Consider the following 23,306-nt stretch of genomic DNA (forward strand, 5'->3'; position numbering starts at 1 on the left):
AACAATCCCAATTTCAGAAAAGTATGCGTTGCATTGAGGCTAATAAGGCGCTCATGAGGATCTTGCTTGTAAAACATCCACGCTTTAAACGGCATTGCATGGTTGAGGAAGAAATAAAATATAAGAAAGATTCAAACTGGATCTTTCTAGTCACCGGGATGGAGATCATTCATGATGTCACATGGCAGACGAGCGGGTAAACACAGGTGACAAGGATTCTTTATGAGAATCCCGCCTCAGATGTCAGCGCCACAATAGGGCCGTTCTCCCGAGGCCCTGAGGCGGATTGGGTTTCCTGCAGGACATTGGGTTTCACTCGGCACCGCACGCCGTCTTACGAGGAGAGCGCAGCGGTTGCGGAGCTTGTGATCCCGCCTACCCAGGTTGCGCCGTCAAACATTTGAGGCATCTTATTTGATTCTCAACATGTGTACACTTAACTCTTTGACTGCCAGACGTTTTCAGAAAAGGGATGCCGCCAGTGCTAGCCGATTTAAGCATTTTGACTGATCTTTCAAGGTCCACAGAAAATTATGTGTTTGGACTATGGAAACACACATACTACCAAATGAAAGATTGGACTCTCATCTTTTATCAGGAAAAAAAAGTTTGTTTCTACCTTATTCCGTTCTTCAGTAATCAACAATAGAAAATGGTTAGTTTCACCTCTGTTTTGAAACAAACGTCTTTTAACGTCTTTGGCACTCCTCCATAGGATTTTACTAAACGTTATTTAACGTTTTTGGCAGTCAAAGAGTTAAGTAGGCTGAATGGAGCTGAATCAGTACGTCATGTTTTTTTTTTTAAATACAATACTTGTTAGTATCTGCTTCTTCTTTCTCAAGTACAGAATGTGAGTTCCCACCACCAGTGGGAGTTTCTGCCTCTTCCCGCTCCCACGGGGCAGGTACTACCGGTATTCATCTGATAAGAGCAGACCGGTAGTCCACCCGCCCGCTACTATAATTTATTAAGGGTTACGTAACCACCCTGCTCGTGGTTCTCGGTGCCAAACTCAAAATGAGACCCTACGCACCAACGCACAAGGAGATCCTTTACCTGGCAGTCTCCTTCCACTCCATCTCCTGCCCGTCAACCGCCAGCAGCTCATCCAGCTCGGTGAAGAGCTGCGGGGGAGGGGGCCCGTCATCCTCCTCGCCCAGGATGAAGCGGATCCTCTCCGCCGGGGAAACTAAAAGACAAGGAACGCAAGGAATTCTGATTGCGGTTCAGATGCGTGGCGGGACGACATCATGAGATGTGGTATCGGCGGGGAGCGTTGAGGAATTCCGCACGGGACCACCAAGTGGCCGCGCAGTCATGAGTCGTATCTTTGGGGGCAGGTGTCATGAGACCTTGTTTCAGGGGGTTTGGTGCTAGCATCGGGGAGGTCGTGTATCAGGTTACAAGGAAAGATCAGAGGGTTTTAAGAAGTTGTGTCAGGGAGTTAGGAAGTAAGCTAGGTAGTACCCGGGTGTTAGTCAGTAGGATCAAGTGGCTAGGTGGTCATATTGTAGAATCTGGGAGTTAAGTGGAAGTGTCAGGGCTGGGTGTTCAGATCAGAGGGTTAGGAAGTAGTATCTGGTCTTAGGGTAGTAGCTTTAACTCTTTGACTGCCAGACGTTTTCAGAAAAGGGATGCCGTGGGTGTTTGGACTATGGAAACACACATACTACCAAATGAAAGATTGGACTCTCATCTTTCATCAGAAAAAAAAGTTTGTTTCTACCTTATTCCGTTTTTCAGTAATCAACAATAGAAAATGGTTAGTTTCACCTCTGTTTAAAAAAAACAAAAACGTCTTTTAACGTCTTTGGCACTCCTCCATAGGATTTTACTAAACGTTATTTAACGTTTTTGGCAGTCAAAGAGTTAAGGGTTGAGAATATAGTATTAAAGCAGGTGGTTAGGCAGTTCTGAGATTTAGGCAGAAGTATGGCAGAAAACTTGGTAGGATCCGAAGAGGAAGTATCCTGCGTAGGTGTTAGCAGGTAGTATCAGGGGGGGGCTTTGAAAGGGTTGGATTGGGGGCGAGGTGGTAGGATCAGCAGGTTTCAGATGTAGTGTCAGGGAGGTTAGGTGCAAGCATCAGTGGATTAGGTAAAAGGATCCAAGGGGCTAAGAAATATTAGTGGGGGGAAGGTGATAGGAGCAGGTGGTATAGGAGTAATATTGGGGGTTAAAGTGAGGAAGCAGTAATCTGAGTTTTGGGCGGTAGGATCAGGGGGTTCGGATTCAAGATTTTTTTTTATTGTCATAGCAAGTTAGCAACATCCATTTCCACGTGATATGGCACTTAATCCGATAATGGACATCCCGAGTGTGCGATAAATGAAATGATGAAGGAGAACCTGTGCATAACTTTGACAACCCTCCACCACCTCCTCTTCCTCCGCTGCTACTGCTGCTACAGTCCTCTGCTCTGTGCCGCTCACTTCCTGGTTTCGTTTCCGCCAGAACATTTGACTGTACTTACAGAGAGTTAACCTTGCTACCCCCCCCCCCACCCCCACCCTCACATTCACACAGAAGTATGGATACAAATAGTGTCAAATGAATGTGGTTCTTGCTAAGAGAACAAAATGACAGTTTGACTGTACTTCAGTGATTGCAACCCAAGATCACATTAGAATCCACCAATCAGCTATTTTCACGAGCCGGGCGACAGGACACTCGCTACTTTTGTTTGACACGCCCTTTGCGCCGAAGAACTGCCGAATGTTTACTTCCTTCTAAGAAGTCGTGTGTGTGTGTGGTCTGACGCCAGGAGGGCGCGTCACTCGCGTCTCCTGTCATACCGACGGTTGACTAAGAGTCTCGGTCACGTGCCACCGGCTTTGGTCCTCGCGCTCATTGATTAGAGCTCAGGCGCAAACTCGCTCAATGACACGGCACCGCGAGGATTAGCCCAAGGAGCGACTCTGCAGGGGAAATTACACAACAGAGGAGTCGCAAGAGGCTCCAAATGGAGCTTCTAATCCCAATTTGCGACACTTGACCTTAATTTAGCGGTAAAACACAGCACCAATGTCAGAAACAAAAAAAGATACAGCAGGACTCCGTTTATGTTACTTAAGATACAAGATTCCAAGGGACTAAAAAGGTAACAATTGGAGCCTGTTCCAAGATACAGGTGTGTTTCCTTGTGTTAGGAGAACAAAAGAACCTTTCAAGGTACCAAACCAGAGACAAGACCCGGTAAGGCAGGGGGGGCTTTAGATGAAGATAAGGCGACATAAAACCACAAAGAGTCTTCTTGTTGAGCGCACAAAGTCAACACTTATCAGTTCAATTGCAATCTCATGAAGCAGGTCCAATGGCCGTTAATAAATAATTAAAAAACGGAGGTCGCTTTCAAAAAGAAAGGGGTAATCATAAAAGGGCACGACCCCAGGAAAACTAAGACGGCAAAAAAATTAAAGTGTTTTAAGCATCCTGTGGCACAAAATTATACAACTTCCTGCCATGGAGATGCTATCACGGCTGTTCGCTAATAACCATGGCACTGACTATCAATTCAGCTTTTGACTTCAGAACATCACACGGTCATTTCCTGTAAAAAAAAACAAGCCACTTTATATGGTAAATAACAACACACACAAAAAAAATGTATCCATATTTTGTCAATCTCAGATTAATGCCGGTGTCGTCACACAAAGCGTCCACAAAGACTCACGACATTTGGCGCCCTCTTGACAAAGTTGGGAGCTCTTGCGATTTCTTACGGTCAGAGATTTTTTTTTTAATACCACCGATATAGGCAATGGACGGGATCAATTACTTAAGTTACCTGTCCCTAGCATCTCCAAAAAGTACCAATTGTTTGCTAACGAGTTAACTCTTTGACTGCCAGACGTTTTCAGAAACGGGTTGCCGTGGGTGCCAGCCGATTTTAAGCATTTTGACTGATCTTTCAAGGTCCACAGAAAATGTTGTGTTTGGACTATGGAAACACACATACTACCAAATGAAAGATTGGACTCTCATCTTTCATCAGAAAAAAAAAAGTTTGTTTCTACCTTATTCCGTTCTTCAGTAATCAACAACAGAAAATGGTTAGTTTCACCTCTGTTTTGAAACAAACGTCTTTTAACGTCTTTGGCACTCCTCCATAGGATTTTACTAAACGTTATTTAACGTTTTTGGCAGTCAAAGAGCTAAGCGACAAAAGTGCGACTCACTGAGCGGCTTGAGGAGACTGGCGGCGGTGTCGTCCGCGTTTTCGCCGTCCGACTTGTAACACTCCGCGCTGGGTTCGGCGCGCTCGCGCTTCTCCTTGTGGCTGGACTTGCGGCGGTGGCGTCTGCGGCGGTGGTAGCTCTTGGGAACGTGCACGCCGATGTACACTGTGTGGTGACCTGCCGAAACAACAAGAGAAAACACTTTGTGTGGGGCGTCAATTTAAAATTTGATTTTTAAACATGCGATGAAGACCAGCGAAGCTACGTGGAGAAATTTGTAACCAACAAGAAAGTGCCACAATAACCCTAAAATGGCCGCTTCAAACCAAAATGGCTTCTTGACCCTTTTTTTTTTTTTTTTTACTTTTTCTACTCATCATAGAATTCTTGTTGCTACTTGTTCTGACCATGTGGAACTGAGCGAGCAGACTGGACACTTATGGACAATTTGTGATCAATTAATCGAAACCGTTTTAGCGACGTTCAAATTCGAACTTCACAACTGTGAGGCAGACAAGCTAACCACTAGGCTACCACGCGGTCACTAAACTAAACTACATGTAGACAATAATTCCTCCTCAGCAACGTTTCGGCAGTGGGACTTTCCATTTTGTTTTCACCTGAGCGACAACAAGGTCAAGTTGCCAAGCGTACGCATGACACAACAAACTTCCTGGTGTGGGTGTGGAGAAAAGAAACAGGCGACTGCTCACCTTCCACTTCCTCTTCGTCACACACGTGCTTGACAAAACACGCCCCTCGGTCCAGGATGGCCTCATCCTCCACTCTGCAAAAGAAAAACATGCTTGTTGTTATGTGCGAAGTGGGTATAATGTCCCAGTTTGAAAATCGGTTGCCTTATTTGGCTAAAAGTGAAAAGAACAATGGAATTAAATGTGTTCAATTATTGTAGTATTAAGTATTAAATAACTTGGGAACATATTTTTATATGTTATGTAGATAAATAACAAATTTTAAATGAAAATATTGCCAGTGACTATGGTGGTCCAGTAGTTCCTTAATGACAACTAAATAATCAAAACATACTAATTCTTGTGCTGCCATGATTAGTGCCTCTGTGCTGTCTTTTTCAGTCCAACCTTTTCCAGCCACGGTTATGTTTTCAGTCACTTCAATTTGTCAGAGGTACATGCCATGCAGGGGCTTGTCTTTCCATGACAGCCCATCTGGCTCCTTCTCAGCCCATCTGGCTCCTTCTCCTTAGTGGGCTTTAGTTGCCTAAGGCATTCACTATGCCGGTCGTCCCTGCAGGCCATTTTCTTGACGCATTCTCGGAGGCCTGTTGTTTCCTCCTGGATGGTGCCTGTGACGTTCACTAGTCCTCGGCCCCTCTCGTTCCGCTTTGTGTATGGCCTCAGGATGCTGAATTCAGGGTGGAACCTTCCGTGCATTTTAAGAAGCTTTCTTGCCTTGGTATAGCAACTTGTGGCAGTTATCACCATCAAGTCACAAATATACGAGTGATGATGTGACACTTCCACCCCCTGAATTGGCCCTCAGAGAAAGTGCAGGACCCTGAGGGCCAGCAAGAGGCTCAGGTTGCAGCCTTAAGAAGACAGCAAAGTTCTGGTGGTGGATTGGCCAGAATTACCGGAACGGGACGGAAACACGCGAACGTGGAAAAACACGCTCATATGCGGAAAAACACGCAGTTACACACGGGAAAACACACACACACACCTACCTCTCTCTCATTACACTCACTGATTGAGACACTCTCGGTCACACAAACTCTCATATAGACATTACCTCTCATTTACACACTTACCCCTCATACTCTTTCATTTAAAACACCCAGAGACACTCCTCTCACACACTATGTTTTCACTCAAGCTCACGCCTCTCTTTTTGGATCCTCTCACATAAACACACCTCTCACACTAAGCCACTCTTACATTCACACACATCTCACATGTAACACTCTCAAATCACGTGCACTCCTTTCTCACAATCAGTCGCACACACTTTTTTTTTTTTTTTTGCGCACGAAAGCATAACACAGATAAGATCCATCGAGAGTGCGCAAATCTTCCTTTGATCTTATCTTAATACTCTGTGACCTCTTCCTCGTTAGAGTCCGGATCATCATCATCGTCATCTGCTCAGGGATCAGAGATGGCGTGACGCCGACCAACACCGCCCACCAGATAATATCCCTTGACTTCACTTTTTCATTGACACTGCCTGAGAGATATTCAGTTCACAAATGCATTACAGTGAGAGCCATACTTACATACTACCTTGACTAGTAGTCAAATGTTAACAAGTAGAATTTTATAATGCCACTGGTAGCACGCAGTAGTAAACTAGTGCACAGTTTCGCCTCACTAGTAACATGTAGTTGGCCCTGCTACTATGCCAAAGTTGTCTTACTAGAGAGGAGAAAAACTACTCGTAGCTGTACCTTAAGCTGGCAATCGACTTATATAATACTTGCAGTTTAGTTTGCAGTTAGGGTACTACTAGTGTATAACAAGTCAAGGCCCTACAGGCTACAGCAACTCCGTAGCAAAAGTTTAACTGTGTACTAGTAGACCAAAAGTAGCAGCAGTAGTGGGAAAAGCTTTGTGTGCTGAATTATCTTACTAAGGAGGAAAAAGCATATTAGTAACCTGGATAACGATATCATAAATGCTCAAATGTTTTTTTTATTCAATATTCAGCTTTGGTTGAATATTGAATAAAATCCACTTGTTAATATCTAGTGTTTCACTAGTAGGCTAGTACTAGTACTGTATCTTTCAGATAGCTAATGCAGTTTCACCTCATGAGTAACATGTTGTCCAACTAGTGAGCATGAATGTCGTACAGTAGTTTAAAAAAACTAAAACAAAACAGACAATCGTTCTACGAGTGCACTCTAGTCATTCTACCAGTTTTCTGGCCTGTTTTACTAATGAGGACAAAGAGCACACAAGCACATGAACCTTGAGCTGGATATCAAGGATATTGAATAGTAAAACACAATTTAAGGTGAACTGTGCTAGTTGACAAATTGCTACTAGTAGATTATAAGACTATACTAGTTAACATCTAGCCCTTTACCTTTACTACTACACAACTGCTTTTAATAGAACACACAATGAACAATTTGTGAAGAGGCAACACGTGGTAGAAACTGACAAAACGTGCCCCCCGCTCACTTCCCCCAACCCAACCATTTCTCCGTCTCCCTCCGGGGGGCGCGCCCCGGACGTCGTGCGCGCGCGCCCCCGTCTCTCCCGCGCCTTAATACACGCTGACAGCTCATCGCAAAACCGATTAGCGACTCCTTTAAGTCCATGTCATCATTCAATATTACGAACACGTCTAAAACGTAAAAAGTTGGAGGACGGTAAACTTTTTTTCCCAAAATGTTTCGGCGAACTTACTTCTTCTCCGAACTCATGGTCGTGTCTTCTTCTACTTCTGACTTGGGTGGAGGCGGACGACGAGCCGACGTGTAACCGAGCTGCAGTGGCTGGGACGCGCGTCCGAGCCGGTGAGTTGGCGGTGGTCGGTCGGGTTGAGGGAGTGTCTCACAGGTGGCGTCCAGGTGTCATCGTGGTCGGCGGAGGACCACACGCACACACACACAAAAAGTGTCGCCCGCGTGTTCTCGCGGCTGGTGGTGTCTCCTTTGGACACATTTAAGTGCCATCCCTCCTTCTCAGTGACGTCAGTCAGATGGGGGCGGCTCCCTTGAGTTACTCCCCCACCTTTTCACGCACATGCGCAGACACACACACGCACACCTCTGTCAATATTTAAAACGGTTTGTATTATAATAATAAATACAAATTTACTAGTCAATTTCAAGCAACGAAAAAAAAACGGGCATTTTAAGCGTTTTAACACGCATTACAAAATGTTCTTCAATGGCCCAACGAATAGCTTGGCCTCAGGAAAGTCAATTTAGCTTAATGCTAACAAACAATGCAAAACTCCATTAAAAGGCAAACAAATACAAACTGTTTCGCACCATTATAAACCTTTAAGCAATTGATAGCTATTTGAAATCAACACATGTACACAATTACAGTATACTCACAGGCATATTCTTTTCCCTCAACAAAGAATTATCGAAAAGTGAGCATCTTCATTAGACTGCCCCCAAGTGGCCAAGGCGCACACACCAGAAAGAACAGCAAGATGGACGAAATCATGATGCACAAACTGCTTACATTCTCCAGATTTTATTTGTCACTAATAAATATTTTTTTACCAAGTACAATATAAAGATAGTCAGTTAAGACATCTCAAAATTCATTCCAAACAATTGGGAGCATTTTTCAAATTGTTTACATTGTGGTCGTGTTTTATTGGATAACGTAGTACAAAATGGAAAATAAATCTTTAAATTTCAGGTCAAATTTAAATTCATAAATTCAAATTTACAATATAAAAATATAACATTGTGTTTCAAGAAGGGATTGTATTGTCGTTTACTTTATTTGTGCCTTATATCGTGTATATATACACAATTATTGAAGACATTTCAAAAAGTCAATTAAAATCAGCTTTGTCAGGATGACTGGCGCCATCTGCTGGACTCGGTTTTTAATCACTGAAACAACATTTTTAATACATCTGCCAAGGAAGTTATTTCTGCAACGCAGTACACAGAAATCTTATTAAAACCTTTTTTTTGTCAAACCTTAAACACAACATTGAGCTGCAACTATTAGTCCTTGTATTCTGAGGACAACTTGGCTAGCATTCATATATATTAAAGTTGTAAAAAAAAAAATTGTATATAATGTAACATGTTAAATATAAAACACAAATGTCCCTATTTTTTTGTTCACTTCTTACTTTGTCACGTTTATTCACTTTTTACAATTGAAAGGCCATTCCCCCAATATTAAAAATGTTTTGCCGTATTTAAATCCTGTGTCTTTCTCTTCATAGGAAACCAATGGAAGGTTTTATTTCACACGTAGAAGTTTATATCAGTCTATAAGCCACACAAACACTAATATAAATAGTACACACAAGTGGTTAAAAAAAAATGCCACAGTAACGGCATTTCATTGTTTTTTAAAAAAAAAAAAGAAGGAAAAAAAATACAAATACAGTAATGGCACCTTTTTCCTTTCCCCTCTTGCCCCGCCTGCGGTTTCTCATAAGGTGCTCAGGAACTCTTTCACCTGGAACACAGTTTGGATTTTCAGTTGGATTGAATCCTCTGCATACACACTGTCATTCATATGGGGCAAAATGTGTGTGAACATGTGTGTGTGGTCATCGACAAAAGCACCACATGTGGGGCGTGTCACTCAGTGAGAGCGTTGATGTGACGAGATTTTTGATTTTAATCAGTGTCTCCCCCTTTTGCTTTTAGAAAAATTGAATGACCAAGGCATTATCATCAACAAGCTCTATTTTCTGTTTTTGTTCCCACTTTTGTAAAAACATCAGCGGCATTTTCCTTTTACACGTGCAAAGGGGCGAAAATGCATTCTAATCGCAAAAATAATTTTTGTGAACATTTTTATTTTAAGGCCAGCTTTATTTGGATAAACGAACCGTGACTCCAAATTTTGTCATCACCTCCTCGTACCTTCTCCATCATGTCGGCACTCTTGCTCTCGTTGCCTTTGAACTCATCTGTGGCGTCCAGCGTCAGCACCGGCACATTGGACAGGTACGCAAAGTCCATCCTGCGCGACCAGAAGGGTTAGAGTCGGCTTAGACCGACAAATTACTGTACAGTTTATAGGGATAAACAGATTATTGGTGTTAAGATTCAGCATTTTGACAAATATCGGTATCTGCTTTTTAAAAAAAAATTATATGTCGTCCGATAATAGATAAATTTAAAACTGTGTTACCTTCAGGGAACTATTTATTTAAATTTACAGTTAACTTTATAAGAGACACTGTCAACCTTGGAAACTCTGCACCTTATGTGTTCATGTAAATGAAGTTGTTTTTTCACAGATTTATGTGCTAGCAATTTGGGGGAAATAAACTAACTTTTTCCCAGAACTTCACGGACAGTTGAGTAGATAATATAAATATAAATACAGACACACACACATATATATATATATATATATATATATATATATATACACAGTATAAATAAATAACTAAATATATAAATAAATATAAATAAATATATATACAAATAAATAAATATATATATATATATATATATATATATATATATATATATATATATATATAGACATACACAGTACTCACACTGACTGTGTACACACACTCAAGAACGCACACATGTAGCGCCAGATCACATGGGATCTCTTCCAATCCTCCCTCGGGTTTCATGAAAGGCGCTCTTTCTCTGGCAGGCGCAAACGTGAGCGCACGAGGCGAGCTTGAGCCCCCTCGTAAACATGTCGGACGGGGAAGGGGGGGGTTGGAAAGGGTGTGCGGGTGTAGAATGGGGTCTCACGTCATGGTCTTGTGCTGCAGCCAGCTCTCGTGTTTGACGTGGAGCTTGTCCAGATACTCCAAAGGGATTTCCTGCTCTTCCTCACGGCCGCGCAGGTGCAGCCTCTCCATGCACTTCTACACGTGCAGAAAAAGGGGGGGGGGGGGAGAAAAAAGTGACTCCAACTGCTGCAGATGTACTCATTTCTTGTCCAATAAAGATGATTGTGATTCTGAAACGAAAAGTGAGGAAAGGGGCTTGTTGCAACGTACCTCCGGGGGCACCCTCAGGTAGATGATACCGTCCAGCTCGATGTGCTGGGCAAACTGGCTGTGCAGCCAGCTGTGCCAGTCCTGGTAGACGGACCACTCAGTGTCGTTCAGGCACTCGTTCTCGTAGAGGTTGGCGGCAAAGATGTACCTGACAAGACAGTAGGTATCGCTTGTAGTTAATAATATGGATTGAGCTCTCAAATATTTTTAGAATACCCACCATATTTTCAAATCCATTCATCGGATACAAATGTATTTTTTATTGATATGAGGCGCAGATATTGTTTCTGTCCACTTGGGGTCACCATCCTCATGTTTCAATGTAGTTTCTGTGACTGTGTGTGTGTGTGTAGCTTTAAAAGGTGGGACCTGGTCTGGTGAGTGATATGGGTGTCAGTGAATGAGAGTGAAGAGTTTACTGGCTAACCTGCCAGCTAACATCGATACGTTAACTTCTGTGTTTACAACTGCAGGTATGCTGTTGTGGTACACATTGCGTTTTTGTGCGTGTTTTTTTTTTTAAAGGGTAAATGAACTGAACCTAATTAGACATCACCACATTATTTCTACACTGAATTACTCTGTATGGAAAACAATATTCTTACGATTTTAATTCTTTATTTCAAAGAATTGGCGCATCACTGACAAAACTTGAACTTTACAGGTACTACGTCATACCTGTCGCTGTAAATGGAGCGCTCAAAAAACTGCACGGGGTTCTCGGCCTCCCGCAGCTTCCCGTTGGCCGAGCGGATCTGGGCGCGCACGCGGCTGATGCAGGCGTAGCTCTGGAAGGTGTACGCCCAACGCTCCGGCTTGTCGTACATCATCTTCAGCACGTTGCCGCCGCTACGCTGCGATGACGTCAGCTCCTGCTGGGCGGAGGCACACTTAATTGTAGTATTTTATTTTATCAGACTCAGATTTAATGTCATTCAAAATATAACATCCCAGATGTGTCACCGAACGAAATGTCAAAAAAATGCTCAGCCTGAAATAAAAACACAGAATAATAAAAAAATAAACTATACAGTAAATAAAAAAATAAGAATAAAAAATAAAACCTTGAATTCAAAATAACAATACAATTTGCACTTTAGGGAGAGTTTAAACTCATTATATATTGCACTTGTCCCTTTCATTTTCTATTTAGCTTCTAGTCTTATGGTGGTTGGATAAAAACTCTTCAAGAATCTAAAAGCGCAAACAAACGATTAACAAGGAGTATATATATATTTTTTATATTTTATGCTTTTATAATTTAGGTTACCTCAAAATTATTGTCTTTTCTGAAAATGGCTGGCATTGAAGAAGTTATCAATAAAATGTATTTTTAAATTATTTGTAATTTTATTTATATTGTATTTATGAATACATTAATCTAAATGTTTATTAATGTTAGATTTAACGCATAGAAGACCCGGAATCTGTAAAGCTGTCATTATTTGTGGGTAAAAAGACTTCAAACATAATAATAATAATAATAGTATTGGAAATTATATACAAAGTCTGATAAAGTGCGCGTGTTTTAAGTGAGGCTCATTTCGCGATTGCAGATGGAATGTTGAATGGGGTGTGTGACCAGCGATGTGCAGCGGAAATGTGGACAGATGGCAGCTGCACTCTAAATACAGATGAAGACGCTCCCAGTTATGCTCAGGCACCGATGGATGGCGTATCCATGTCCATTTCATGTCATATCCATGTTCACGCTAAGTAATATTTCAAAGTTGGATAGAAAGAGCTATTTTTTCTTGATCTGAAATGATCCAGAGGTATGGGAATCAATAATAATAAATGAATGAATAAAAAGCCCTGGATTCTTTTGTTTGTTTTCTGTCCATCTAATTACACAGCAGTGTTTTCTTTTTGACCATCTTTAGAACATCCATTTGGCCGAAATTCACCTAAAATAGCGCTATGCAGCAAAGGTGTGGTATGGTTGAACATTTTAGAGCTGAACTATACTCTATATTGTTAAATTATATTTGTTTTGTGTGTCAGTATTACAGTAAATTTCAACTGGCAGTTGTAAAATGGCTCTGGAGGCTGGACAAAATACATTACAGTGGACCATGCCGGGAATAGTGATAATCCATGAGTAACTGTCACCCCTAAAAAGTTTGTAATTGCCTGGATTTGCCACAAATGGCTTTACTTTGGTCTAAAAGGAGCTCTTCGGGTGACCCCAACATAGTTACTTGACACCAGACCTGCACAAAAACCACGAATATGTAAAATGTTCAGGTAGTAACAGCGGACAGGTTAAAAAGAAATAGCAAACGGGTGAATCCACGAGTCGCGAATATGCGGGGGAACAATCTACCTCAAAGTCGTTGCCGCTTGTTTGCACGTTGCACCACTTGGCGATGGGCTCTGGTACTACCTCCCAGTCAGCGCACTCTTGCTCCAGAAGGCGGACGAAGGTCGACTTTCCCGCCGCTGCAATACCCCCCCCCAAAATACAAATAAAAAAGACGTCAATAAGTCCGTTTGCAAACAAATATGAGCTACGCGTGCTGGTCGTTGTTTTAATTTTGCAGAGGAGCTTGGCCCCATTCGTGTCGAGAAGTCTTCTGTAACAACAACACGTTTGTTTAATTTAATTGCACTGACCAATGTTGCCTTCGATGGAAATCCGCTTGATCCTCTTCTCCATCGAGTCGTTCATGGGATCGGAGCGAGGCCTCTTCGGGGTTGAAGACATGTTTAGGTTTAGGTTACCGATAAAAGACGTTAAAATCTATCGTAGCGGCGTGGAAGTGAGATAACGAGTGGAAATAGGCGTTCGTCAAAATTTGGCGGGGAGCAACTGTATCAACAACCCGGAAGTAATAGGTCAATACGCATATCATTGTCAAGCGAATTCCCTTAAATTCTTAATCGATAACATAATTTCCAATCCTATTACAACTTTATACCTTTCCGTGCTTAAAATGGGTGTAATTACTCGAAGATAGAACGTGGGAACTGTCAACGAGGAAGAGCATCCTAGAAAAACAGCACCTCCGACAAAACATCTTTGGACGTTCTCGCTTCACTTCCGCCCAGAAGTGTCGTCACATCAGAGCTAAATGTTGTAAAGATTAAACGGCAATGTAAATTATAAAATGGTATAATGTACACTTTCCTAGCCTGACAGTTGTTATTCGCAGATACAATAAGGTAACGGCCTCGGACGTATACTTGAAAAGTAGTACAGTACACTCTTCCGACAAAAAAGTGTCGTCACTTCCGCCCAAGCCGATTTCAAAACGTCGTCATAACTACTTTTACACAAATGTAAAAATTTTGAGTTGAAACATTTTTTTTCTATTTCGAGTTTGTTTCTTTTTCGAATACTCTTAGAAATATAGAAATGCCACAAATACATGTGAAAAGCTCTACCAAGTTTTATTTTTATTTTATTGTATTTTGTTTCATATTGTATTGTATATTGGCTCCTGTTTGAATTTTGTAGTTGACTATGATAAAAGCCATAATTTTGGTGTGTATGTTTGAAAATGTTGAATAAAAAACTGATAAGTTCTTTTAAACTGCAACACTCTAGAACAATGAGATAAAACACAAACGCATGTCTTGCAATGACGACAATAGGGTGTTACTCCCAGATATGAGATGAACAGTGGCACATTAAGCAAAGAGTAAACGCCACCTTTATTTGCCTTGTAAACAGCAGGATTCATTTCAGCAGCATTGTAACATCCATACAAAGCTATTATGTACACACAATTCCTCAAATAATACAGCCAGGAAAGACAAGAACGAGGATGAAAACGAGGCAGCAACAGGCCAGGTAGGGAGATGCTTCCGGGCTTCTTTAAAATGACCTTTTATATGATGAGTGAACACATTCATCATCATAAGCTAAGAAAACAAACACAAAAACAAGCAAACACCATTTGAATATCCAAACTGGGGGATGGGAAAACTGCCCCTAAAATATATATAATAAAAATAAAATAAAAACATATATATATAATTAAACTCCATGCTTATTTTAATTCCTCTTTAAGAGTACTAGAACTACGAAGGAGTATTTATGCAGTAAAAATACAATAAAATGGTAGATTACAAGAAAAAGAAAATAAGATGTCAATTTATGTTAAAACAACACACAAGAACACTGACATCTCACATGAGAAAAGAAAAGTAAGATTCTGAAAAGTTATATTGGAAAATTTTGTCATAGTATTAAATATGGAGAGAGTCATAACTTTGTGAAAATAAAGTGAGAATATTCAGGTAAAAAAAAGTGTGTGTTACCAGTGTGAAGTTGGAATATTCTGGTGGAGTGAAAGAAAAAAAAAAAGACTGTCTTTTTGTGATACTCCTTCGTAGTCCTAATTATTTACATCTTGTGCGTTGTAGTATAACCTCTGGCAAACAGATAGTTTCATTAAAAAAAAAAAAAGAAGCGCTCAACACTAATTCAAAACTACATCAAAGCCATCCTTTTCAAAACCTGAATGTCTAAATAAGTAAAAAGCAACTAAATCCAGCGTTAATGTGACGGATCAACACCCCCCCCCTTCTTTTTTTTTAAACGCGTCAATTCTTATTGCATAGTAAAGTACACTTTTGAGAGAGGGACGTGTGCATGCAAAACAAAATAGAAAGTATCTCAGTTGTGCCTCATGAGCAGAACAGGCGGACATTCAGTTTTGGGAAAGGAAAAAGCCGATCGGTTGCGTGACAACGCGCGAGTGTATGCAGAGTAGACATTCAGGCAAGAGGTCGGGAGAACTGTTCAAAGCTGCGGCAACTTCCCACCGTGGGCGGTACAGTGAACGCCGGCTATTTTGCAATTCATTGTTCATACCGCCAACTATGACTGCACTTTTTTTTTTTTTTTAACCATATACAGTCTGAAATTCGAGTTGCGCACCTTTTCCATCTAGTGCCACAAAATGCTAGGCAATACCGAGTCCCCAACTAATCGTCATCAATCACACAAATCAGAGCGAATACGCCTCGGTGTATTGCTATAGAATAACAAAACAAGAATTTTGTTGAAAATTGACTATCGATGCTACAAGATGGCGGCAAAGCACTGCTTACTCACTCTCCAAGAGAGGGTTGTGGCTGTCCAAATGAAGCTCCTCCCCTCACGTCAACATATTTCCTTGGCACTTCGATGACACAAGATGGCGTAAAAGCAATACCTTCACATTAGCAGTTTTTCAGTGACTAACAGAGAAAAGGTTCAAACAAACAAAAATCAGTGAACATTGAAATCATAAGTAGTGAATCACAAATATGAAGGGAGTTCACTGCATGTATTTTTGTAACGTTTTTGGTCGGCCGTGAGATTTACCAAATACGTGCAGTGATGGAACCCCACCAGCATCTGAAAGCAAGATCAGCATGCATCTAATTATCTCCATGCGGCAAGCCGCAACTGCTTTAACTTCTGTCTGCCCATGGTGGGGCACGTTATGTCCGAAAAGGCACAGGCAAATAAATCCCAGTTCTACTATTAACTCTTTGACTGCCAAAAACGTTAAATAACGTTTAGTAAAATCCTATGGAGGAGTGCCAAAGATGTTAAAAGACGTTTGTTTCAAAACAGGGGTGAAACTAACCATTTTCTATTGTTGATTACTCAAAAACGGAATAAGGTAGAAACAAACTTTTTTTTTCTGATAAAAGATGAGAGTCCAATCCTTCATTTGGTAGTATGTGTGTTTCCATAGTCCAAACACATAATTTTCTGTGGACCTTGAAAGATCAGTCATAATGCTTAAATGGGCTGGCACCCACGGCATCCCTTTTCTGAAAACGCTTGGCAGTCAAAGAGTTAATGCCACTGATGCAGCTATTTAGCAGCTAATGAAAACGGCTAATGGAAAGTATTTTGAACTCATTAATTCCAGCGAGCAGAGATAAAGAGGGCTTCAGCGTGTCAATAAAGGTTAAACGGTTGCCTGGATCTTCCCCTTGGTACAGTTCTCGCCGCAGATGCCGGGCCAGGCACTTGGGATGCGTTTTCTACTCGCGGAGAAAAGCAGCAAACAAAAGAAAATACTGGAATACTTTCTGCTCTCGGAATGGCTTCGAGGATGACGTCTCGGCACTATTTTGTAACATTGTAAGCCAACAAGTGTCACGACAAAACTAGCAGGTAAATAGTGGAGGGAGGAGTGTCGCTCTCCACCCCGCTCTCCTGATTAGCTCACGTCCCGGTGCGTTTTAAAACCCAACCAGACCCGATCTGGCGTCCCCCGGGCCTCATTTAAAATCATTTCCCCAAATGGGAATATAGTTTTATACTGCATACATACAGCCGAGGAGAGTTGAGGGAGGAAAAAGAAGGGGAGGGGAGGAGAGGAGAGGATGGGGGTGTCTGTGCAAAACTAGAAGATTGTTTAAAAGACAAAGGACAACGGCGTTTATCTATCCTTAGTGGTCAGCTTCTCGATCAGCTCCTGAAGCGGCGCCAACTCTTTCCTGTCGATCAAGTTGAACTCCTGATGAGACACCATATGAAACAATGGTGAGATAAGAACAAGAAAGACAGATAGAGGAAAAGGGAGACAGACAGACAGGCAGGCAAAGTCCAAAGTGGAGAGAGAGACGCATGGAGACGGTACCTGGACAAAGAAGATGAAGTGTTTGAAGGACGTGTTGAGGTGGGCCTCCTCCTGCAGCTGCATGACGGAGTCAAAGTGCTGGTGGTAGATGTGCGCGTACACGCGGAACAGACGCTTCAGGATGGTCTTGGCCACCGACATGAAGTTCCGCTTGAACGGGACACCTTGAGGACGCCACAGATGCGGCCACAGCGGCCATTACGTCAAATTGTGTCATCGCGACATCTTGAGTAGAGATAGAACGATACTGCTTTTTCAAGGCTGACACCGATTATTAGTAGTCAAGGAGGACGATACACGATATTTCAAGCCGATATTCATTTGCAGTAAAAGAGGAAATATTAACTCTTTGACTGCCAGACGTTTTCAGAAAAGGGATGCCGTGGGTGCCAGCCGATTTTAAGCATTTTGACTGATCTTTCAAGGTCCATAGAAAATTATGTGTTTGGACTATGGAAACACACATGCTACCAAATGAAAGATTGGACTCTCATCTTTCATCAGAAAAAAAAGTTTGTTTCTACCTTATTCCGTTTTTCAGTAATCAACAATAGAAAATGGTTAGTTTCACCTCTGTTTTGAAACAAACGTCTTTTAACGTCTTTGGCACTCCTCCATAGGATTTTACTAAACGTTATTTAACGTTTTTGGCAGTCAAAGAGTTAGTGTCAACATTTTTTAAATTACTTTTCCTTTCAATTATAAACTGTATTGTCAGCTTTGTTTACAAATTACAACAAAAATTGCAGGGAGCTTCCAGGGTCATCAGCATGTGTCAGGCTAAATTAAATACTAAACAAACCGTTCTCTAAAGTTTTTTTTTTACTGTAGGTTTTCCAAAATTGCATCATTTCTTTAGTTTAACTTTTTCATTTTTAAAAATAAAAATTGTAGGGATTTCCCAGCATCAGCATCATTATTTCTAAAGTGGAAATTTAAATAGATCCATAAATGAAAAGTTCCTGTAATCTCACTGTGCGACAAATGCATGCGAACGTAGCTAATTTGGGGTTTTCATCAGGGTTCGTAAAACGTTTCAAAAGATCTTCGCCGACAGTGAAAAAATGTCTGAACTTGTTTGAAATGTCTTTGTGACAATTAAAAGCTGTCTGTGAACATCTCATTAATCCCGATGAGAACCCTAAATTCACTACGTTCGCAAGCATTCACTGCTCACTAAGATACCAGCGGACCGGCGGCGGCACCATATCGAGGAAGTGCGAGTGGTTGTGACTCACGCGCGTCGTGATTAACGCGCATCCTATCACGCGCTCGTGCCAAGCATGTGGTCAAACTGTTGCTTGGGGTGGTGTGGGGGGGGGGGGTTACGAAAGCGTTGCGACATCCGAAAGCTGCCTTCTCGTCACCTCTGACTGCGTGCATATGCCATCAGAATGAAACGGCCCATGCGCATTGAGGAAAAGACGCTTTTGTTTGATCTGGCTGCCGTTCAAGCTCTGTTGGGCAACCGCCCGACTGAACAAGCCTCGGCGGGTTTGCATCAGGAGTCGATTGAGTGCAAGGTGAGGCACACTCGGAGATTATCTGGCACATTTGGAGCCTTATTCACACTTTACCAAGTCAGAAAAGGCACAGTTATGGTTTGTTTTCCCCAGGTGTGATAATCTCAATGCTTCAATATTAGCGGAAAATCTGGCCAAATTCAAGCACCCAAGGACCCCCCCCCCCCCCCCCCCCCCACCACCACACACACACACACACTTGCTCTCGAGTGAAGAGGACATCAATGTTGCTCAGGTCTCAGGTAACGACCAATCACAGAAAACAGGTGAGCTCTGATTGGTTGTTGCCTAAGCCCTGCGCAACTATGATGTCATCTTCAGTCGACAGCAAGTGGCAAAATGGCCGCCCCCTGAGATGGATAAAAACGGCAGGATTTTGCTGCATATCTCAAATGACACAAATGTAATATTAATCAGAATATCATGTTTAGACTAGAGAGGGTATAACATATTATTATTATTATTATTATAACATAATATAATATTATTATAATATAAAAAATGTTTAAGGTTGACTTCCACTTTAATTAAACCTGTTCAACACTTGAGGCGTACCAATCTTGGATGGAAAAAGCGTCTCGTCATCCAGCTGGTCTTGCACCCAGGTCATCAAATAATCAATGTACTTGGGTGCGGAGCACTTGATGGGCTTCTTAATGTTGGTGCCGTCTGCCCAGTGATACTCGTACCTGCGGAAAACAGCCATGATATATACATTTATGCTGAATATGTTTAGCGGGATTATTCAAGTATTTTCCACCCAAAGGCTGTTGACAAAAGTGGTTGGAGTTCGGGGATGTGTTGAAGCGCATCAAAAAAGAAAAGGAAAAAAAAGTGTGGTACGAGCATTTTGGTGTTGACTCACTTTGGACCGGCAGACATGACGGGGCAGCTCTCCTCCGTGCAGAAGTCTGTAATGGTTCCATACAGCATGTTGATCTGGTTGAAGAAGTCCACAGCTGGGAAGGCATAAAAAAAAAAAAAAAGGTTACGTTCATCTGTACCTTTTTTTAAGAGCACGAGGACACGATTCATCAATGTGGAAAATGATTTTAATCGTGCTGCATTGCCACTTAATGCTTGCTTCCAGTCAACAAACTGTCAAAAAACAAAAGAACAAGCAAACAAAACATACACCACTTCATTGCATGCAATTCTAAAAGAGAATGAAATAATGAACACCTTTTGTGAAAAACACATTTCAACACTGTAAAAATTTTTTAAATCATGTTGCAGGTCACACAATATTTGTTGCCTAGTCGGAAGCTGGTAAGAAAAAAAAAAAACAGGAAGAAAGTAAAATGGAAGTTGTTTCTGTTCTGACAACTAGGCTGCTTTCGTTAACATACACTTTTTTTAGTCACCTCACAAAAAAAAAAAAAAAAAAAGACACAGTAGGAACAGAACAGCAGCATGGACTTGTGAAAAGATATTAAATCAACCATGTGTGGACATCCGGACAGTTATGATATTTTTGTTTGCAGCACTCCTACGAGGACACATTAACTACAAGCCGTATGCAAAATGCAGGCAGCTCAGACCCGACGTGGCCTCTAGCGTGACAAAAACTAAAGCGAGTCAACAAGAGTCTCCCAGCCAACACAATCACATCTATTTAACATTCACAGTGTCTTTCCCTTGCAGGAATGTTTGTGGTCTTTGAGGGGAAGCCAAAACTCAAGTCTTCATAGGGAGTCAGTAAAATTGTTGAGATCAATTAAAACCAATTTTTGTCCAAAACGCAGAGCAGTTTGGAATTTTTTTTTTGTCATTTTTCCAGTCTTTTTTTTTTTTGTCTTATGGCCCCAGTAAATACCCCCAGAATTGAATTTCAACTTAAGTTCCCACAGTCCAAACTCTCAATAGCCCTCTAAAAGCTCCAAGCATAAAAAGTGCTTCAAAAGTGGAGTTTGGCACTTACTGTTGACCGCGACCCACTCGTTGAGATCTTCGCCCTCGGGCAGCATGACGGCCATGCGTAGGTTGCCGCTCCCCAGCGTGGCCTCGGCATGTTTCAACAGCTCGTACTGGTGTGAGCCCTCCGGGATGTTTTTCTTGGGCTTGAACGTCTTGGATGAGCGACTTCCGCTGAGAGAGGAGAGATGGGGGACATCTTAATTCATTGTATTAATTAACTCACAGTTATTTGTTTATATTGAAAAAAAAATTAAAAAGTAAAACGTCTAAGTAATTTAACAACAGCAAAAAAAAAATGTTTTTTTTAATTTTTATTGTCATCTGCTTTTACTATATGCAAAAGGCGGAAAGGTGGGACTTTATTTTGAGGCCAAATCTGCCCTAATGACAATTCTTCATAAATGTTGAACAAAAGTGCTGACAAAAGAGTTGAAGGGACATGTCCGGCCGAGCAGAACGGGACGGGGGTGGAGAACAGAGCGTCTCTGTGTCGCTAATGAGGCCCCTTTGGAGTGGTCATCTCTCCCGTTGGCCCCCATTAAACAAGAGCAACTCAGCACGCAGGAAAGGGCGCAAGGACACTAAATTTGGTGGGCACAAGGCCAGAATCTTCTATATTGTACTATTTCATCCACAGGCAGGCCTACATATATTTGATTGAATACTGTTTTAAATTATAGTATCGATTACAGTATACTAGGGAGTGAAAAGTGATTTATTTATTTTTTGAAGCAGCTACCTGGATCCCCCACTGATGCTGCTTACTCACATGCATTTTGACCACTAAGCATACAAGCTTCTCTACTTCATCCCGCCATAGTATTAGTAGGCCGCCATTTATAATTATGAATTTTGTCAATATTGTTTAAAATCACATTGTCTATATAGTGGGGAATGGCCTCAGCAGCCTGTATTTGTGTGCATTTTGGCCGTTGAGACTAAACGCTTCACTATTTCATCCGTTGGTAGTCCTACATTATGAATTTTGTAAAGTATTTTTCGAAATCACGGCCACATTCAATTGTGGCAGTGCCACCACCTAAAAAGGCTTCATGACAGACCCTGGAACCTGCCATAGGTTTTTGGACTCCTCCAAAGTAGTAAGTACCTCTACTAGCAGGGTATTTGCGTTGCTGATTAAAAATAAATAAATACATGTAATATACTGTAAATTTTGTATTGTTATTGAAGACATTCCTTTTAATGGGAAACTGGACCACACACTTGACGCATTTGCTTTTATCGTCTCAACACAGCGCCATACAATATGTTTCTACAAAGAAGGGGCCATCCAGGATAAATACTAATGTCGAATTATTATTAGACCGTTTTATTTACACAGAAACTCAATGAAACAAGAATCTATCCTAAGCAAACTGCCACTACTTCCGCAGAATGTTACGCCGCAACGCTTCACCTTTGTGACGCTTGCAATTTAAGTACCACATGATTAAATACTATACTGAAGGGATATCACCGTTTCCATTTTTTTTTTTAAAGATAACATTTTTACATTACGAGTCGCTAGTTAATCCAGGAAATAGCCTTAGCCCAGAACATGCTAGGGCTAGCACAGCTATCCTCCAGACGCTTCCCAAGTATGCAACTAACAGCACGAATCCGTGGCTTTGACAATAAACAAATGAAATTAGCACACAACATGATAGAACGACTTACAACAGAAAGCTCATGTTTCCTCAGGCGTTGTTCTTTGTCTTTCTCTCTCTCTCTCGGCAAATAATAAAAAATAAAGCAGCAGAGGAGAAGGTAGCAGGAGGAGGAAGGATTGTTTGTGCAAGTCTCACAAGTCCTCGTCGTGACTTCTCGGCCTTTCTCGCGGTCCCCTCTCGCTCTCTTTTGGACAAATTATCTGCACGATGATGGCGTGTGCACGCGATGTATTATTCGAAAACAAAAAAAATATGGAGATTTTTTTTTTTTAAGAGCAGCTGATCCACTGACATTTGCCCTCTTCCCCGTGACTTGTGTTGACTGGTGAGCCACCAACACGAGCCGACACCAGTGTACTAGTCGAAGAGGCTTGACTTCTTCTCGTAATGCCAAAAAGGATAACTTGAACTGATTTCTCTCCTGTGCTGACATCTGGTGGACAGCAGTGTTACACCGTCTACCCGTCCATGAACAAGATAGATAGATAGATAGATAGATAGATAGATAGATAGATAGATAGATAGATAGATAGATAGATAGATAGATAGATAGATAGATAGATAGATAGATAGATAGATAGATAGATAGATAGATAGATAGATAGATAGATAGATAGATAGATAGATAGATAGATAGATAGATAGATTCGTTGATTGATTCAATTTTATCAAAACAATGATAATTTATGGTGACAACAAAACTGAGTCAGACGGGTGCTAGGACCGCGCGGCCGCCTGTCATCGGCCCCG

The 23,306-nt window shown here is 41.5% G+C and overlaps 3 protein-coding genes across 8 annotated transcripts in view; all 3 read right to left on the minus strand.

Annotated features, from left to right (window-relative positions):
• The window catches only part of LOC144033992 (electrogenic sodium bicarbonate cotransporter 1-like), a 29,166-nt gene extending 21,300 nt beyond the window's left edge, over positions 1-7,866 (minus strand). For 2 of the 3 annotated variants that reach the window (XM_077542479.1, XM_077542478.1), the window contains exons 1-4: positions 7,574-7,865; positions 4,895-4,968; positions 4,182-4,358; positions 1,060-1,192 (exon numbers count right to left, since the gene is read on the minus strand). In XM_077542479.1, coding sequence (XP_077398605.1) covers positions 1,060-1,192; positions 4,182-4,358; positions 4,895-4,968; positions 7,574-7,590 — 401 coding nt within the window. In that variant the 5' untranslated portion in view covers positions 7,591-7,865. Of the gene's footprint in view, positions 1-1,059; positions 1,193-4,181; positions 4,359-4,894; positions 4,969-7,573 lie in introns of all 3 variants that reach the window. The other variant, XM_077542477.1, reaches the window with a different exon arrangement.
• An 831-nt stretch (positions 7,867-8,697) lies between these two features.
• dck (deoxycytidine kinase) lies at positions 8,698-14,055 on the minus strand. 4 transcript variants are annotated; one of them, XM_077542480.1, is made up of 8 exons: positions 13,775-14,055; positions 13,470-13,542; positions 13,180-13,295; positions 11,532-11,728; positions 10,854-11,001; positions 10,603-10,718; positions 9,745-9,844; positions 8,698-9,331 (listed from the first exon to the last, which is right to left on the minus strand). In XM_077542480.1, exons 1-8 carry the CDS (start codon positions 13,871-13,873, stop codon positions 9,305-9,307), a joined length of 876 nt encoding a protein of 291 aa, XP_077398606.1. In that variant the 5' UTR covers positions 13,874-14,055; the 3' UTR covers positions 8,698-9,304. The 4 variants fall into 4 exon arrangements, with proteins under 4 accessions (XP_077398606.1, XP_077398607.1, XP_077398608.1 ...); XM_077542481.1 differs by having other exon boundaries at positions 11,532-11,725; positions 13,775-14,052; XM_077542482.1 differs by having other exon boundaries at positions 13,470-14,052.
• Positions 14,056-14,491: 436 nt separating this feature from the next.
• Positions 14,492-22,940, minus strand: LOC144033995 (MOB kinase activator 1B). Its single transcript, XM_077542485.1, has 6 exons — positions 22,564-22,940; positions 20,891-21,057; positions 19,835-19,928; positions 19,525-19,658; positions 17,447-17,610; positions 14,492-17,323 (listed from the first exon to the last, which is right to left on the minus strand). Exons 1-6 carry the CDS (start codon positions 22,575-22,577, stop codon positions 17,246-17,248), a joined length of 651 nt encoding a protein of 216 aa, XP_077398611.1. The 5' UTR covers positions 22,578-22,940; the 3' UTR covers positions 14,492-17,245.
• Positions 22,941-23,306: the final 366 nt, after the last annotated feature.

Source organism: Vanacampus margaritifer, chromosome 14 (genome assembly GCF_051991255.1).
Source record: "Vanacampus margaritifer isolate UIUO_Vmar chromosome 14, RoL_Vmar_1.0, whole genome shotgun sequence".
Lineage (NCBI taxonomy): Eukaryota > Metazoa > Chordata > Actinopteri > Syngnathiformes > Syngnathidae > Vanacampus > Vanacampus margaritifer.